Here is a 19,102-nt window from a genome sequence, read left to right as displayed (position 1 = left end):
CGCTCTCAGGCTTTGGTTTTAAAGAGACGTTTCATCTTCGGGGGGGAGGGATAAGAACCTTTATAGGCCAGGCCTGAAGCGTCACAAACCAGGGAGTCAATCAAAATACGCCCGCCCCTCCCCCCCCGACTCTGTTTAAGGAAACGGATGATTTTTACGCTCTGCTGGGGGCGGGGCGCTGGCCCACGAGCACGTGGCGCGGGGAACGGTTGCTGCGTGGGGAGCAGCCCCCTGGGCATTCCGGGCGCTCGGCCTCGCGGCTGGCCACGGGCCCTAGGAGCGCTGACGTCACAGCTCCTGGGGGAGGGGGGTACGAACCCTCTGCGCGGTTTGTTATGCAGCGTCAGGCCGGGGGAGGGGCTTGCTGGGCCGCTGGGCCCCCCCCCCGCCCGTCCTTTGCCCCGCCCCCGCTGTTGGGCGCTCTCCTGCTGCGCATGCGCTCATCTGCCCTGCCCCGGAAGAGGTGGTGGCCGATGGGCGGGCTTGTTGAGCTGCGGCCCGCCTCAGCCTCGCCGCCCCCGTTCATTGGCCGCCGCCTCGGGGTCGCGGCGGTCTGACCTGGGAGCGCAGCCGGGTTGCTGCGCACGCGCTCTGGCGGCGGCGGCGGCGGCGGCGCGGCGCGTCTCTCGGGATCCAAGCCAACGGATTTGGAGGGAGAACGAGGCCGTCTGGAACCCGAAGGGCCGGCGCGCGAGCGGCCGCTTCATCCGCGGCGGAGACGGCGGCGCCAGCTCCGCCGGGGGGAGGGGAGCGCAGCGCGGGAGGGAGCCCCACGCACAAAATGGCGAATAAAGAGAGTAAGAGACGGCGGGGCCCGGCCGGTGCCTGTTCGGGCTGGAGGGGCGGGGGTCGGCGGGTTTCCTCTCCCCGGGCAAGGCGAGGCGGGGGGCGTCTCCCGGCTCTGGGTCTCTCAGGGGGCGGGGCGGGGCGGCCCGCCGCGCGCGCGGAGGGGAGCGCGTGGCCGGGCGGAGCCGCCGCTGGGTCTCGCCCGCGAGCGGGCTTCGGCTTAGGAAAAAAAATAAAACGTGAGGCCGCGGGTGTTTCCCCCTCCCCCACCCGCCCCGGCTGCTGGGAGCCGCCCGCCTAGCGCGCCTCTGTCTCCGTCTGTCTGTCCGTCCGTCCCGTCCGTGCAGTGTTCGAGGACACGGTGGAGGAGCGCGTCATCAACGAAGAGTACAAAATCTGGAAGAAGAACACCCCGTTCCTGTACGACCTGGTGATGACCCACGCCCTCGAGTGGCCCAGCCTCACGGTGCAGTGGCTGCCTGATGTAACCAGGTGAGACTCCTGCCTGCACTCCCCTTACCTGCGTAAACCCTCATGTGCCGTGTTGGGAGGAAACATTTCGGATGCTGGTAAAAGTAAAAGCTCGCAAGAGGGACATAATCTCTCTTTAAGCAGTCAGTCCTGTCTTCAGCATCTGAACTACTCCTCTTGCTTCACTGCAGAATAAAGAGCTGACTGCTTGGAGTACCAAAACTGGAAAATCTGTTCAAAGTCAAATGCCTTTACCTGCATTAACATGGATTTACCATAGCAGGGGCTGATGTCAAAATGCCTCTACTTAAAGTATGCGCCCATAGAAGTCTTATTTATACTAGTCTAGCAATAGTGACAAACGCGCTAAAAGACGGATTTCAGTTTTATTAAAGATGTACTTGTCAGATTTACTGATGTCAAGAACACCTGGAGTTCAACTTGTAAACATTTATGCTGATATGCCTAATATGGCAGGGGAAAGTGTTTTTCCCAATTAATCTGTAGTCTCCCATAGAAATTGGGATGCTACAGAAAAACTTTCCTCTAAAAAATATTTACAAGTATAGTACAACTGCGTTGAACTTTTGTAAGATCATCTGTTTTATTGAACAGGCCTGAAGGAAAGGATTATGCCCTCCATTGGCTAGTTTTGGGAACACATACCTCTGACGAACAAAACCATTTGGTTGTTGCAAGGGTCCAGATTCCTAATGATGATGCTCAGTTTGATGCTTCTCACTATGATAGCGAGAAGGGAGGTGAGTATTGCAAGAATTTTTAGATTATGTTGTTCTAGCAGCAGTGTTAAACAGTGCATATCTTGTTTAATTGTGTTCTAACTTTAACTTTAAAAATATTTTTCTCAAGAGTCTGTTTTGTATACTAAACTTGTTTAGTGACTCTCAACCTTTCCAGACTACTGTACGCCTTTCAGGAGACTGATTTGTCTTGCATAACCCAAATTTCACCTCGCTTAAAAGACTACTTGCTTACAAAATCAGACTTAAAAATACAAAAGTGTCACAGAACACTGTAACTGAAAAATTGATTATTTTCTCATCTTTACAATTTATAAAGTAAATCTATTGGAATATAAATATTGTACTTACCTTTCAGTCTCTAGTATATAGAGCGGTATACACAAGTCAATGTCTGTATGAAATTTTAGTTTGTACTGACCTCGCTAGTGCTTTTTATGTAGCCTGTTATAAAAGTAGGCAAATATCTAAATGAGTTGATGTACCCCCTGGAAGACCTATGCATACCCCCACGGATACATGTGCCACTTGTATATAGTGTAGTTCTAGAGCAGTGGTTCTTAACCTGGGGTGCACACACCCCCTGGGGATGCGAGATGCCTTTTCTGGAGATGCAAGACATGCCAGGTTTTTTTTAAGAAGGTAAATCTTGGAAAACACAAATTAAGCACAGGCACGTAAGTACAACTACTTTGTTTCATCAAACCTATGTATTTATTAACAGCATACATTTTTTAACCATTACTGTAATATACAAACAAATTTATCTAGGTTCAAAGAACTGGCTTACTTCAATGATTTTTGATAAGGGGTGCAGGCTGCAGTAAAGGTTAAGAACTACTGTTCTAGAGCCTTAATATATTTTACTCTGACCCTTTTTAAAAAAGTCTGAAAGCTGATAACAATTCATGTTAAGTCAGTATTGGAGAACCTCTTGCAAAAGTCTCCTGCGGTAACTCCTCATTTAACGTTGTAGTTATGTTCCTGAAAAATGCAATTTTAAGTGAAAATATGTTAAACGAATCCAATTTCCCCATAAGAATAAATGTAAATGTGGGGGCTTAGGTTCCAAGGACATTTTTTGGGGGCAGACAAAAGGCATTATCTACTGTACTGTACTGTGGTTGGGAGGTGCCCCCGGCTTACCCCACTCAGGCACAGCCCGCAGCAGGCGAGGACACTAGGAGGCACCTTGCACAGCAGCAATGACAGCTTTCCCCCAGAAGAACAGGCGTCGACTTCCCTGGGGGATGCTCCAGGCCCGCCTCTTCCCACCCCCACTCCGCCTCCTCTCTGGAGCATGCCATGTCCCTGCTCCTCCCCCTCCTTCCCAGTGCTTCCCTGCCACCAAACAGCTGTTTGGCGGGGCTTAGGACTTTCTGGGAGGGAGGGGGAGGAGGCGGAGAAGAGGAACTTGTTCAATGCTCACTTGCAAAGTCGCTGCTCTTTGACAGAATTTTACAAGCAGTGGACAGAGCAGGCAGCCAAATGATGTTCTAAGGGAGCATTGCACAACTTTAAACGAAACTTTAAACGATGTTCCCTAATGGAGCAGTGACGTAATTTCAAAACAACATTAAGCAGGAGGACGTTAAGTGAAGAGTTACTGTATTTGACATAAATGTTGACTTCATTAGGTCTTTCATTTGTGACACTAAAACAAACTGGTAGACTAGCTTGAGCAAGAGATGTACCCCTCTGAAGGTGTTACGGCTGGTCACTACTTATTGTGATGACCTGTTCAGTTTAAGAATACTTCACTGCTTTCAAGATAAGATCACTTTTAAGATTTTTATATTAAAGGGGTATAATGTATTTAATCTTCCATGTGACTTGTATTACTACATTAAACAACTTGCGATTATGAAAAGCCTGAGAACACTGGCTTAACACACTTGAAATAGTTCATGTTTTTAACCAAAAACATTTTTTATATGTATTTAAAAAAAAATCTAGAATTTGGCGGCTTTGGATCTGTAACTGGTAAAATTGAAACTGAAATTAAAATTAACCATGAAGGTGAAGTAAATCGTGCTCGCTACATGCCCCAGAACCCGTGCATCATTGCTACAAAAACACCTTCCTCTGATGTGCTGGTTTTTGATTACACCAAACATCCATCTAAACCAGGTGGGTCAAACTGCTTGAATTTGTATACAGTATCTTCTCTAGTATTACACATGTAGTCTAGAAACAAAATGTAATAACATGAGTCTGACAGTAGTCCGGTTTATTGTATTTTGATGTGAAAGCACTATGTGTCTGAAGGTGCCTTAACTCCCATGCTAGTTAAAAACAATTTGGATTAGTTAGAATATGCTTGGGGTAATTAAGCTCAGGAATTTTGTCTAGGTATTTCAGACTTGAGGTAATAGAGTAGGAGGACCCTCTGTGGCTATCTTTAGCTATCATCAAGTGTCTTGAAACCTACTCTGAACATGAAATTGAAAAGCAAGTCCTGCTTCTCCCTGTAGTAAGCATATGCAGACAATTTTGCAATTTTATTTTATTTTGCAATGCAAAAATAAAAATTCCATCAATTACAGTCCATCATATTCTTATTGTTTAAAAGAGCTCTAAGAGCTAAACAATGGTTTGGTTCTTTTTCAGACCCAAGTGGAGAATGTAATCCTGACCTTAGGCTAAGAGGACACCAAAAAGAAGGCTACGGTTTATCATGGAATTCCAATTTGAGTGGACACCTTCTCAGTGCATCTGATGATCATGTAAGAAACTAACTTCCTCCTTTGTTAATACAAAACGAAAGGAAGAGTTGCTGATTCACATGGCCTAATAGTATTTTTTTCCATAAAATCTCTTCCACTAGTCTTCTCCATCCAGCGTGCATTAAAATGTCTTCATATTTTAAATTTTAGATGTTCATGTTTCTATCCTTTATACCCGAAAGCCTGCTTACCATGACACATCATCCTTAACAGAAGGAGGTTGCGACACCTCTATAGCTAGTTAATGCCTATCCCATAATAGCTACTTTTGGGGGGATTCTTCACACACACAAATTAAAAAATTCTGCTCTTAAAAATTCTGCATATTTTATCTATCAAAATGATGTAATATAATCACACCAGTTTCAATTGTTTTGGTAATTTATTTAAACTACAATACAGAAAAAAGTCACTAAACTATTCAGCATTTCCTAAACACATGAAAGTTGCAAAACACTGTAGCTAATATCCTGCATTCCAATTAAATTACATTACAGAACACCAAACAGCCCCCTCCCCCCCCAAAAAAGTAGAATTTCATTTTAAATTGCTCAGACTTTCTCACACAAGTCGTACAGTTTTGCTAATCATTGTCCTGGACTTGGCTGGGTACTTTGGGAAGTGCTTGGTTCTGATTATCCTGACATTTTATTGACTGCTTGGTAAATGTTTTATTTGCCCTCAGTATTTTTTAATGGGTAAGTAAAATAAATCCTGAGCTGTAATCTAACTCTATTGTGCCACTTTGGCACAGGAAAAAAGTAAGAAAGTACATAGATCATCTTAGCTGATTCCCTGACTGTCATTTATAAGGTTTTACATCATTCCGGTAATGTAGGGGCCTTAAAACTTTTACAGGTTTTATGAGGGGGAATTGACTGAGAATGTTAATGTTCCTATTGTTAGTTAACTGTTCCCAATGTGTGGTGTTTTTTTTTTTTTTTTTTTTTTTTTAATACTGGAAAAATACACCAAACCTTTAATTTCAAAGTAATCTTACAGAAGGAAGGAAGAAAAAGCAAATAATTATGTGAGGGTGTTGTTCTTGGGATTAAACACTTGCATCAAGATACTCCACAGCCATAGTTGCATATATGCTAATTCTCACAGATGACTTAAAAGCTGAAGCGGCATTCCAGACCTTGACTTTCACTCATAGACTTGCAGAAAAGTATCTGACTCCTCTAGCTTTGGTAAAGGGATGTTACCTGATGGAGCTATGAAATATTCCTCAACCGTTTCTCTGGCATTTCGCAGAAACTCCTCAGTGCAATAGTCTTCTGTGATGTTATCTTCTCTGAGATACAGACATCTATCCTCTAGTACTGAATCCATTGGTTCTACCCCTTCTGTGTTAACAGCATGAAGTTGATCAATTACTAGGCAGACAGGCTGCTGCTATGTTGCTGCCTCAGAGAATGAGATAAATTTAACCATCAACAGCAACATTAGCAATGGTTGCTTTTTCTTTTAATTTAAGTCTTTATTTTCAAAAATTGTTGTTTTAAACCATTAAGTTACTCTATTTAAGAACAGTATACTATCACATTTGCTTAGCTGTGCGATCTTCTGATGAAAGAACAATAGTGGAAAGTAAACTTAAAGGATTTTGGTTTGAGTAGAATCTTACACAGCTCCATGCAAATACAGGGACAGAAACTTCTTGAATGTGTCAGGTCAATAGCTATATATTCCAGGACGAAACTTGACGACTCTCTTCCTGATTACTGAAAGATACTGGATGTAGTCATACATGTACTGAACAGAATCAATCCAGATGAAGTTTTTAAAACCATCACTAGAGGCCAAGTCTGTTTTTGTTTAACTGGAACACCATGAACTGGGAAATACGGCCCTCTGTACTACTACTGGGTGCTCTAAAACTTTGGGATCAGCCCCATACAGAATCTTGGCCTTTTTCTAGGCAGTCAGGCTGCTACATTTCTGCCTCGGGGACAGAGCTTGCCTAGTGCATAATAAAAAGCCCTACTCCTCCATACCAGTCTCTCGCTTGTTGGCACACACGCACGTCCAACCCTACCCCCTGACAGTGATCAATGTCTCCCACACAGGCACGCACGCCCAGCCCTCCTCCCCCTGCAGTGTTTTGTGTCTCTGAGGCTGGTCGAAGTATTTGGTGGACTACAAAAATTACATTCTAATAAAGTCTGGGCACAGACCCCAGTAGGAATATCATAGACTCCCTTTGGCTTTAGTAAGTTTTCTTTTTATAGGTAGTTATGATGGTGGTGTTTAAGGACATAACTTTATTAAATGAGACTTTTTAAAAGACAAGAATGATGGTCTCAAGTTACAGAAAACTGAATGCCAGCGGTGTGGCATTAACTGTGTTAACAGTTCTAAAACCTCTGAACATTGAACTTGTATTCCGATATCAGACAACGTAATTGGAATACAACTTGATTACTATCCATATACTGAAAGATTTAGACCAGGAAAGCAAGTCTGAACAATAAATTACATTGTATTAAAATGTGACTTTTGTCTGCAGACTGTTTGTCTGTGGGATATAAGTGCAGGACCAAAAGAAGGCAAAGTTGTTGATGCTAAAGCAATCTTTACTGGACATTCTGCAGTAGTAGAAGATGTGGCATGGCATCTGCTTCATGAATCTTTATTTGGATCAGTTGCTGATGATCAGAAGCTTATGATGTAAGTTTGGGAGGAGAGTTGGGAGTGGGGAGAAGCTGAGCAGTTCTTGGAATTTATAATTGTCTGCTTGTCAATGCAACAGTCTAGACAAGCACTGCACACTGCCTAATTAAAGAGATCTATTCAGGCTATGAGGTGGTCTGCAATCCTAAAATACTCTAGCCTTCTGTTGCATTAACATGAAGTTAAATAACCTAGATTTTACAGCATTATTTGTATTTCTAGGAATCTGGATAGGAATAATCCTAAATGTACATTTCCTTCTATTAGTTTTACTGTTCAATGTTACTATTTGTTCCATTCTATGCATCCGATGAAGAGGGCTATAGCCCACAAAAGCTTATGCTCAAATACATTTGTTATGCTCAAATACATCTCTGAGGTGCCACAAATACTCCTGTTCTTTTGTGGATACAGACTAAGACAGGTGCTGCTCTGAAACCCGTTCAGTGTTGATTTTCTTACTAAGACTACATTGTAAATCTAGATTTGTAGTTAAACAAATGGTGAATGGGAATCCTGATTCTACAGTTTCTCTTGTGATTTAGAAATTTTGAGTTCTTTTATGGTCCCATCATTGTAGGTCCAAAGCCATGTCGCTGTGATCCTCAGAACCCCTGCTCAGCTGCCCCCTAATCTTGTGGGTGTCTAAAATCACTAGATGCCTAAATTTCTGCTGTAAAAAGCTCCTTAGCACCCAAGTTTCTACTTCCAAATATGTGCATTGCTGCCTTATGTAGGCATCCGAACACCTAAGCCCCAGTGCAATTCTCAAACCAGGTGAAGATCTGTGTTGCCCTCCCTATCTACTGTGAGGCGGATCTGGCATGTGTGTGATCTGAGCACAGAACAGCCACTTGGTTATGGCATATACTGAGGGGTAGGGGAGAGAGCGTTTCTCAGTCTCGCCTGTTGAAGTTGTTCCACTTTAGCCCAATGAATGTTTGTAATATAGAGAGAGAGAGTATGACTCTGTAGTCCAGTGGTAGGGCACTTGCCTGAGAATTGGGAAACTCTGCTCAAATCCATTCTCCATAATCATGCGGAAGGAGGAATTTAACCTGGGTCTTCCATATTCCAAGTGAGTACCCTAACCAACGGGGGCTAAAAGTTATAAGGGAGGCTGTCACTGCTGCTCCCTCCTCAAGTCCTTTTGTTTAACTAAGGCAGTGTGCCTCAATCTTAATGTATTTATCCTCACAACACCCAGGAATTACAGTAGAAGGGGCACAGAGAGGCTAAGTAACTTGACTAAGGTCACACATGTAGTCTGCAGTGGAGCAGAAAATTGAACCTAGGCCTCACCAAATCTTATGCTGGCTTTGGACCTACAATGATGGGACCATAAAAGAACTCAAAATTTCTAAATCACAAGATTATGCTTATCCTGGATCATCCTTCCCCTTGATTGACCTGATAATTCTATTTAAAAGAAAGCCACAAATACCATCAGGTCAGGTGGACTGACTAAATATTAATCTAGTGCTTTGAACTTTTTCAGAGATATGAGGAATCCAATCATAAGTGTTTACTCTAATGAATTACTTGACAGACTAATCATTCCCCTTGATAAAAGGGAAAACTCTTGAGGTTATACAGTGAATGCTTTGCTTTTGCCAAAAAGTGAAATACCTGCCTGCTATAAATCTTCTAACTGATTAGTATGTTCTAAAACAAATGGGATTGTACCAGTATGGAATGACAAATGACTCTCAATCCCCACCCCCGCCTCTTTTTTTTTTTTTTTTTTTTTTTTTAATGTTGAAACTTGTATACCGGGCTTTTCAGCCTGGAAGGAATGTTTTAGTCCCAAAGTAATTCGTGTTAACTTTGTACAGATATTTAACGTGTACAGTTTTTATGTAGTATGAAATGAGTGCTAACTTTGTGACCGATGTTCATTCCACTATGGCCTGTTTAGATGAAAAGTTAGTGTGAAGCCTACCAGTGTGCTGTAGATCCACACACCCTCACTTGCTGGATGCAAACTGTTCATTTAGGCAAGTCTTCAGACTGGGTTGTTTCAAGAACAGAACTCTTGGTGCAAAAGTCAGTGCTGAATAGGGTTTACTGTGTGAGAATTGGTTCTCCCTTCTACCACCTTTGACTGGCATTTTTTTTTTGTGTTCTTCCTTTTTCCCACCCCTTCATCCAAAAAAGTTGGGACACGAGGTCCAATACTACATCCAAGCCAAGTCATTCTGTAGATGCCCATACAGCCGAGGTCAACTGCCTGTCCTTCAATCCCTACAGCGAGTTCATTCTAGCAACTGGTTCTGCTGACAAGGTGTTTTACTTACGTATATTTTTAACATACTATACAAATTGAATGTATGTGCTCCTAAAAGTGTGCTTAGACACTAGTCACAAATGCCAATAAAACAAGTGCAAAGGGTAGCTAAAATGTATTCATTGAAAATTGAGTAACTTCAGAGGCTTTTGGAGTAAAAGTACCTTTCTTTTTTTTTTTCCCTTTCCCTCACAGACTGTGGCTTTGTGGGATCTGCGAAACCTTAAATTAAAACTTCATTCTTTTGAGTCTCATAAGGATGAAATCTTTCAGGTGGGCAGAAGAAAAATGAATAACTTGAAGGTTTTAGAATAAGGTTGTGCATATTGCTGAGAGCTCCGGATCAGGTGGGAATATGGTTTGGTTTGGAATTCTAATACTGTGATCAATTGAAATATATCTGATCACTGAGATCTGTTTCAAGAACTAATAGCCAAACTAATGCCACTATTAAGCCTTAGTTTAAGCAACATAGGTAATGTGAGTAGACTTTTTTTTCTTCTCCCCCAAAGAATATTCACAAGTCTGCCGGCTTTCTAACTTGCTGCTTTAACAGCAGCACACAAACTGGCATTTTATGGGAAATGCTTCATTAGATGCTCTCTCACTAGGGTTAAAATAAAATTAATAGGGCAAGTATAAAAGCCCAGCAGCTTTTCTCAGTATAATTTAAAACAATTCTTGTCTATGTATCTGTGCCTCCCCCAAATCCTTCAGTGTGCCCTGAAAGGTAACAGATTTGGGCTATTTCAGATGGATAAAGAATAGATTCTGAAGTTGAGGACCCCCTCAAAGAAATCCTGGGCACCAGTTTCCTCTCAGAGGGTTCTCCAGCTTTGAGCACTCTGCAGTAGCTGCAGCACGGCATGGGGGGGGAGAGATGGTCCTTAACAGTAGCAGATCACAAGCCATTTATGGATTTATAGATGACAATCAGCTCTCCAAAACCAACCGGTAACTAATCAGCCAGTGTAGATCCAGTGCATCTGAGAAGATATGCACAAGGAAACTGTCTTTTTGTTTGAGTCAAAAAATCTCCTAAGATATGTATGATCAAGGTCTAGAGTATAAGAGTTAGCTTGACCCAGACTCATGTTCCTAAAATATGTATTTCCAAAAAAAAATTCACAAACAGAAGGCAATTCTAATTCCAAACATTAAAGCTGTGAGACTTTATTCAATTACTATTCATTTTTTGTATGATTAGGCATGTTTAAAAGTGACCTGTGGACACACTTGACCATTGTAGAAAATGGAACTAAATAATACTGACCCTTTATGGTAGTATAGCAGTTTTTAATGGTATATTTCTTGTGGTTGGATTTCTTCCATGAGGAAACTTTAGATCCTCTGAATTAAAGGAAAGCCTTGATGTTGGGGTACATGAAGTGAGAAGTAGTCTATATATTTTTGAGTCTAACTTGTCCTTTTTAATAAAAGTGTTGATCAGTTATGGCTGTAGCAGTTCAAGCACTGGCAATGTTGGTCACATCTAAAGTTACTAGTTCAGAATACATGCAAAGTCAGTAACTTCATACTCCTATTTTTGAGAGATGTTCTCTTCTTACAGGTTCACTGGTCTCCTCATAATGAAACAATTCTTGCTTCAAGTGGTACTGATCGTCGGCTAAATGTATGGGATCTAAGGTAAAGAGTGATTCTATTCCTTTATTTAAAACCTATGTGTAGGTAGCAGACAAGTGTCCAATATATGCAGTAGGTTTTGCATTTGTACTTAAATTGTAGGCTTAATTATTTTTAAAAACTAGCAAACTTCAGTGTAGGAATGCTATACTGTCTTTTTACTGATCTTTGTCAGTTACGTTGTGCGGGGGGGGGGAAAGCTTCTGAATAACTCTGCATGTCCTTCCCCCCCCATCTTTTTAGTAATAAGTGATCTCTGTCCCAAGGGTTCTTTATTGATCTAATCTGCAGAATCTGATTTTTTCAGCAACCAGTTGTGATGACCCATGTTTGAGGATTAAAACTTCTGGTGAAGAATAAGCAGCAAGAATAGGAATTGAAAACAGATATTTTCTCAGCATGAGTGCCCCTGATAGGAGAAAAGGCATAACCCTCCATTAGCTATTACTTTTTTTTAAACCTTAATTCACAAATTGGCTTCTTGCCTGCTTCAGTGAGATTAACTACTTCAATATTAAGGATTTAAATATACTTCCTTTAAACAGCATTGTTTTCTTTACAGTAAAATTGGAGAAGAGCAATCTGCAGAGGATGCAGAAGATGGGCCTCCTGAACTTTTGGTATGTATTTGCTGTCTTTAGCTTGAAGACCTGTTGATGCCTCATAAGAACTTGTATCTTTATTCTTAGACTAAAGAACTGCAATAGCAGACCAGACCAATAATCTGTCTAATCCAGGATTTTACTTCGGGCAAATACTTCAACGCCCCACTATCTCTCGGTACTTGATTGTGGCTCTCAACTGCTAAGTGAGTTTTAAGGCAGTGGTTCTTAATGCTCCTTTGTATAAGTGCTGCACAGAGTTCCGTTGCTGCAGTAGGTCTGCACTGTTGCCTATATCCAAGGTCAGGTAAAGTCTAGAAAATACAGCTGTAGGTTATACTTTTAACCATGTATAAACCAAAACTAAACTACTACCTCAAGTTATTATTGAAACAAAGTATAGTGTTTAATGTTTCCTAGGTAGATAGTCATTTAAAAGTCTTAGCAATTTAATGCTGCTATAAATGGCTGTGTTGCTAATAGCAACCTTACAGGAGGAAAGGAAATAATGTGAAATAGCTTCTTTAGTTCATGTTAGGCTCTCCATCAAATGATTTACAAGCAACCACTATATTTTGTGTGCAACTATGTGGGAAAACAGTTGCTATTGGTTGACTTCCACATCCAGTAATAACTCTTCATCTTGCTTTTGAGTAAAATAACCTAATATAGAGCTTTATAAAAAAGGCAGGAGGCTGCTGTGCCAAGTAACACAGGTAGCAAGAATGCTTTTTAAAATGGTGTTTCTTGCCTTCTCCTCAACAGTCCTGATTTGAAGTGTGTGTGGGTGGGTGGGTGGCTGGGCGGGTGGCATTTACATGTTGTTTGTGGAGTAAGTGTTAAGGCAGCTTCTGTAAAGCTGCACCTCAGATCTCCACTTACAGTAGAACCTCAGAGTTACGAACACCAGTTAAGAACTGACTAGTCAGCCCTACAGGCCTCATTTGGAATAGGCAGCAGCAGAGACACGGGGGGGAAGAAAGGCAAATACAGGACAATACCATGTTAAACGTAAACTACTAAATAATAAAAGGAAAACAGCATTTTTCTACTGCATAGTAAAGTTTCAAAGCTGTATTAAGTCAATGTTCAGTTGTAAATTTTTGAAAGAACAACCATAATGCTTTGTTCAGAGTTTCGAACAACCTCCATTCCCTAGGTATCTGTAATTCTGAGGTTCTACTGTACATAGTTATACCTTCGTTTTACTTTGTTAGCTAATGAGAATAGTAAATTTAAAATATTTCACTACTTCAATAATTGTCTAGAAATGTCTTGGGTCATTAAATTTGATCTTCTTAATAGTTTATTCACGGAGGACACACTGCAAAGATTTCAGATTTTAGTTGGAACCCTAACGAACCCTGGGTAATCTGCTCTGTATCTGAGGACAACATAATGCAAATATGGCAAATGGTGAGTGTCAAACTTAATTTCTGTATTGCTTTCTGCTTCATTATATAAATGAAAAAGGAGGTTATCCTTCTCTTAAAAAAATCTTTAAAAAAGACTGCCTACATGAGACATCGTCTGTCTTTTTCCTCTAAGTAAATGGATTTAACTTATGACCTGAACATTAAGACTAATATTCATACAAAAAAGTTATCTGTTATGACTTGTATATCATTTTGAATTTTATTAAGGATATCTTGAACTAGAAATGACTAATTTCTAATATATACCAAAAATACCCATTTCAACAGATGAGTTAACTGGAGCTAAGTTGATATTTTAGTACCTTCAAAAGAAGGAAAAATAGATCTTCAGAGTGAGTTTGCAGATATTGCAGGTTTATGTTATGCTATGCTATCCAGAATCTAAGCTTTTGTTTTACAATTGGCTTCTAGAACTCCTAATTGCAAAGTTAACTGCATTTTTAAGACTTCTGGGAGTCATGTTGGCAGTCGTTTATCCTAGTTAGTTATAGGATCTTAGTAGTAAGAGAGGAAGCCCTACATTATTAGAGTCCCTTTAAAGGCAGGACCATTGCCTGACAACATGCATTTGATATAAATTGACACCATGTGAGTTTAGCCAGAAAACCACAGCTACTTAAATAACATCAGCTAAATGTATATACAGATGTACCTCCCCTTCTATCAACTTAAGTTTTTTTCCTTGTAAATTGAAGGATGTGTGTTTTTGGAAGCAATTACTACTGGGATAGTAGTTTTAAAGTAAGACTGAAACTGGATATGAGATAGGGACAAAATCTTTTGGGTAAAGAACTAAATGGATTACGATTAGCCTAAAGTGCATCAATTTAAAGTATCTTATACATATTTTTAATATTAGTGTTGATGAGTCTAGCCATTTTACATAATCTAAAAACTGACTTCCCTCTTTAAAGTCAGGGAAAGAGATGCTTCTTTGAGAGCAGGATTATTTTCTCAGTGCCTACTCCTCACTTCTGCAATCATATGACATCTAAGATTTGAAAAAATACGGTTAATCAAATGTGCCTACCACTTTTTGATACTTGTAATGCAATAATTTGTGTCTCTAGGCTGAAAACATTTACAATGATGAAGAACCAGATATAGCAGCATCAGAACTGGAGGGTCAAGGAACATAATTTTCTCCTTAGGAAAAGGAAGACAAGAATGTTGGGTGTTTGTGAAGTGGCTGACAGTCATATAAATTATGTTATTGTTGGGGTTTGTTTTTTTTTGACTACTATATACATTCAGAATATTCTCAGTTGAATGTAATGCTTATACCAATGCTTGATTTTTATCAAGCACAAAGCTTGTATAGTTGAATTTAATGGGATATCCCTGATCTGTTTTTTTTTTGGGGTGGGGGGGGGAACTTTGAAGTGAGCTATAGCAAACTGTACAGCATTTAGATATTGGGAAAAATAAGTGACTGAATACCAATGTCTATTTTTAAAACAAGCTTGCAGATTCCTGTAAATGATTAGACAACTCAAAATCCTCTCTTTTCCTAGACTAAATGCATAAATGTTTTTATCATATGTAAAATGAGCTTTTCACTTTTACAGAACGCTTCCTGATGGCTTTGCATAAATAAACTTTTTTGAAGAAAATGTTTGGTGTATTAAAGAAGAAAATCTAACTACTGCCTAGTGGCAGTGCTCTCCAAAGAATAGGGTGGGTACCTTTCCATGTTTATCTGCACAGATGTAAAAGGTTGCGTGGAGGGGCATGTGAGTTACCTGCTGCCTGATGTTAAAGCTTAATACTTAAACAGATGTCGCCATTGTTCCCTCTCTTAGTATTTCTAATGATATTTAGCTATAGGGCTAAAGTATAAATGAGGTCTGGATGGAGAGACAGATTCTGATCAGAGGCACTTTAATGAAAGTCAAAAGTTACCTGTAGATATCTTCTTGGAAAAAGACCTTTTGTTGTACTTGAACTTTATAAAGGACATCTTGCTCTGTGGCTAGATGGTCAACTTTCATATCCTTGTGTAAGTCTTCAGCAATGCTGTCTGTGAGGTTACTTTAAACCCCAAATCTTATTAAAAACAGTTGGTATTTAGGTATCATGGGTGAGGCCCCATACAAATATTATAAACTGCTATGTAGGAAGACCTCATTATTTTAATAATCATTCACATACTTGTGGCCATAGTGCATGCTATATTATCTGGCTAGTCAAATACGTTTTTGTAGCATCCTCACTTTGTGGAGTGAAATACAAAAATAGACATGGGAAAGGAGAGCGGATGATTCACTCAGTATGTATCTGAAATGGCATCTAACTGTTGGAGTAAACAATGTATTTTAGCTAACTAAATTGGATACAGCATACATCTAGACACTTCTATTGAATTTGGATGCATCAGCCTTTGAGGCAAGTGTCTCCTTAGCTGTAGAAGAGTTACATAATTTAGTCCTGTCTCTTAAATTAGAGTTAGCTTCAAGCTCTTTAATTTCACTGTTTTAATAGGGAAAAGATACCTATCCTCACTACACGTATGAGTTCCTGTGAAAAGAGAGGATCTCTGCTTTTGGTGGGCCCATATCACACACAAGAATGACCGTACTGAGTCAGACTAGTGGTCCATCTAGACCAGTGTCCTGTCTTCTGATAAAAAGAAAAGGAGTACCTTTGGCACCTTAGAGACTAACAAATTTATTTGAGCATAAGCTTTCATGAGCTACAGCTCACTTCATTGGATGCATCTGTAGCTGTTCAGATTGTTTTCCAGTGTGCATTACTTTGCATTTATCAATATTGAATTTCATCTACTGTATTCTTGTCCAGTCACCCAGGGTGGCATTTTTTGGATCCCTTTACTGTTTTTTTTTTAACAAGGGATATACATTTTATTTGAACCTCTATTGTTTTTAAAAAGTTAGTTTGCAGGCATTTCACTCTTGACTGTTCCTTTTAATTTCTATTTAACTAGTTTCCTCATTTTTTTTGTGTAGTTCCCCTCTTTGAAGTTAAATGCTGCTGGGGTGGGTTTCTTTGGTATTAACTACATCATGGTCACCGTTAACAAGTGGTTCAGCCACATTCACTTCTTGGACTAGAGCTTGTGTGCCACTTAAGACTAAATCAAGAATTACCTCTTGTGGGTACTAAATCTAACTGCTTCAAGAAGCAGTCATTCATGGTGTCTAGAAATATTATCTCGTCATCATGTCCTGAGGTGACATGTATCTAGTCACTATGGGAATAATTGAAATATCCTACTATGAGTTTTCTGTTTTTATAGCCTCTCTAATCACCAAGTATTTAACATCTCACAAATGTTAAACCCAGCTGATGCACCATAACTTTCACATCTTCCTCTTGTAGCCCAATGCTAATCCTAAATACTATGAAATATTCTTCTTTACTGTTTATTAATAAACATAGTTGTTACACGTTCCCTCTTGAGGGTAAGGAGAGGCAGCAGTAGCTATGGAATTGACCCTCTGAGAAGTTGTAATATGTGAGCTTAGTGTTCATGCACCATAATGTTTTCTTACATTAAAGATTTTTTTCCCCACTAATGGTTGAAAGCTGAGTCTTACATTCATCAAGTAAAAATCTAAAACCGTGTGATATAAAAACTAATTTTTCCATTTGAAGACATTAATAAACAGTAAAGTCTGAAATTTTTTTGGTTCCATAGTTCCAATATTTCATGTCCCATCAGGGGAATGTAATGTGTCCTTCCTGGGGGGGGGTGTGTTTTTTGTTTTTGTTTTTATTTATTAAAGCAGTATCATGGGGGATTGTATGTACATTAGGGCCAGTAATGGGTGTGGGCCTAACCATCATTCAGTTCCTCCTCCCTATATTTAAGAGAACTCCTAAGTGTCTATCTCAATACAGTCTTTCTAAAATCCTTGTGTAAAACTTGTCATTACTAGTACAGTTTAGTCAGAATAGTTTGCCCCCAGGTAAGTTTTTGGTAGTTTACCTTTAATTTTCTTTTTCATTGGTCAAGAACTGCCTGCTGATACCAGGGCTTAGGGATATCCCATACTAAATCATTCAGTTTTAAGCATTGCCGCTCCTGTGAGGAAACAATACTGATTAACAATGTTTTGTCTTGGGAAGCTCCTTTCCCTGATACATACTCCATGTACAAGTCCTTTCCCTTTAAAGGGAAGGAAGGTATGCCCTTAATGTTTTTATAGGACTGCTCCATGCAACTGGCTGGCCACTGCTCTGCACAAGGCAGATTCCCCCAGCTACTTTCACCTTAGCCTCAGATTTCCAGATCCATTAGCTCCCAGGCTCCATCTTCAAAGATTCAGAACCTCAGCCAAAAGGAGCATCTCTCCTCTGGGAAGAGCAGGGGCAAATCCCCACTGGGAATTCCTAGTTAAAAGTGGTCCTGATTCAAGGAGACTCCAAAGCCTGATCTGTATACTGCTGAAGCTCTGAGGGAGCATGGTCTTAGACCTTTGGCACTGTTTAGCAATCAGAATCAGTTGCCTCCAGTACAGAGACCTGAATATGGGCAGCTGCTATTTCAGTACCCATCTTTGGTACTTTTTCAGCACAGTGTGGAAGCAAGGTAGGCAAGAGCTTTTATGATCTCAGATGTGTAGCTGATTCCTTCAATATACCCTGGAGGAGGTACAAAAGACCTCATGAGCTCTTGGATATTCTTCCTGCCTCAGTACCTGGCCATTTAGCATTTCCCATCTACAAAGCCCTAAATATATGGCAAACACCAGCGACGGTAACTTCAACCATATAAAACAGATAAGAGCTAAGCATACATGCACCCAGTACCTGGACTGCTAGTGGCTGTGGTAGCTAATGGAAAGAGCACAAAGCAGCCACAGATGACTCAATCCAAGTGGCTCAGTTTATTTGGATGGTTGAGTTGCATCTGTAAGCCCACAATTTTAGATTCCAAATTATCAAGCATTAGGGGTAAAATATGACTTAAATTACAATAAATATTTTGGACATGGACAAATTCCCACAAGAGAACAGAGGAGTTTTAAATCTTTGCTATTAACTCTTCCTCAAATCAAAGATGTCCATCCAGGCAGCTCCAGCTGTTGCCTCTTGAGCCATAGTAAAGGCCATTTTTTTAAGGAGAGTATCCTGACTCCACGGTTCTGGAATCCTGTGAGAGGTGCAGCCAGTGATCATGGAGGATCTTCCTTTTGAGGGCCTGGACTTCTAGTTCAATAAGTAAATAGCCGTGTCTGTTTTTTGAAGGACTCCAGGGCTACGCTTTACAAAAGAATTGGGAAGACCACACACATGTATGTTAAAGACCAGCACCTGGTACCTTTTTCCACCAGAAGGCTTCAGAGCTTCTAAGAAAAAGACCTTTCATTTCTGTTACAACTTTATCCCATTTTGTATCTCAAATTATGCCTACGTTTCAAGCCAGGAGTGTGATTCCCAGCTTGCAGAGACTTACCCGCACTCACTCGGATTGAGCTAGCACATTAAAAATAGTTTAGTCACAGCAGAGTGAGGGGCAGGAGGGGGTAGCCTCCCAAAGTACATTCCCGTCCAAGATGCTAGGCATATACTTAAGGTGACACACCTGTCCCCAGTAATGACCTGCCAAAATCTTAACTGGTTCCCTTCTCACACAAAGGGGTTGTGGCCCACCCTCCCCCATCCAACCCCCCACATTCCTTGATGCCCCCCAACCTCTGCCCCATCCACACCCCTTCCTTGTCTGGCCTGCCCTGGAACTGGGCAGGAG

At 40.6% G+C, this 19,102-nt stretch overlaps 1 protein-coding gene across 2 annotated transcripts; it reads left to right on the top strand.

The window, feature by feature from the left end:
• The first annotated feature begins 361 nt into the window (after positions 1 to 361).
• RBBP7 (RB binding protein 7, chromatin remodeling factor) lies at positions 362 to 15,002 on the top strand. 2 transcript variants are annotated; one of them, XM_038410583.2, is made up of 12 exons: positions 362 to 797; positions 1,134 to 1,278; positions 1,873 to 2,018; positions 3,975 to 4,148; positions 4,629 to 4,744; positions 7,257 to 7,417; positions 9,578 to 9,704; positions 9,903 to 9,980; positions 11,278 to 11,354; positions 11,914 to 11,971; positions 13,259 to 13,369; positions 14,460 to 15,002. In XM_038410583.2, exons 1-12 carry the CDS (start codon positions 782 to 784, stop codon positions 14,526 to 14,528), a joined length of 1,278 nt encoding a protein of 425 aa, XP_038266511.1. In that variant the 5' UTR covers positions 362 to 781; the 3' UTR covers positions 14,529 to 15,002. The 2 variants fall into 2 exon arrangements, with proteins under 2 accessions (XP_038266511.1, XP_043360295.1); XM_043504360.1 differs by lacking the exons at positions 7,257 to 7,417; positions 9,578 to 9,704 and having other exon boundaries at positions 543 to 797.
• Positions 15,003 to 19,102: the final 4,100 nt, after the last annotated feature.

Source organism: Dermochelys coriacea, chromosome 1 (assembly GCF_009764565.3).
Source record: "Dermochelys coriacea isolate rDerCor1 chromosome 1, rDerCor1.pri.v4, whole genome shotgun sequence".
NCBI lineage: Eukaryota > Metazoa > Chordata > Testudines > Dermochelyidae > Dermochelys > Dermochelys coriacea.
This window is presented reverse-complemented; position numbering and strand designations above follow the sequence as displayed.

Excerpts from the sequence above, each read along its gene's own strand:
- RBBP7 (XM_038410583.2), top strand. Across the intron at positions 4,149-4,628 it reads CAAACATCCATCTAAACCAG|ACCCAAGTGGAGAATGTAAT; the intron begins GTGGGTCAAACT and ends GTTCTTTTTCAG. Across the intron at positions 7,418-9,577 it reads GATGATCAGAAGCTTATGAT|TTGGGACACGAGGTCCAATA; the intron begins GTAAGTTTGGGA and ends CATCCAAAAAAG.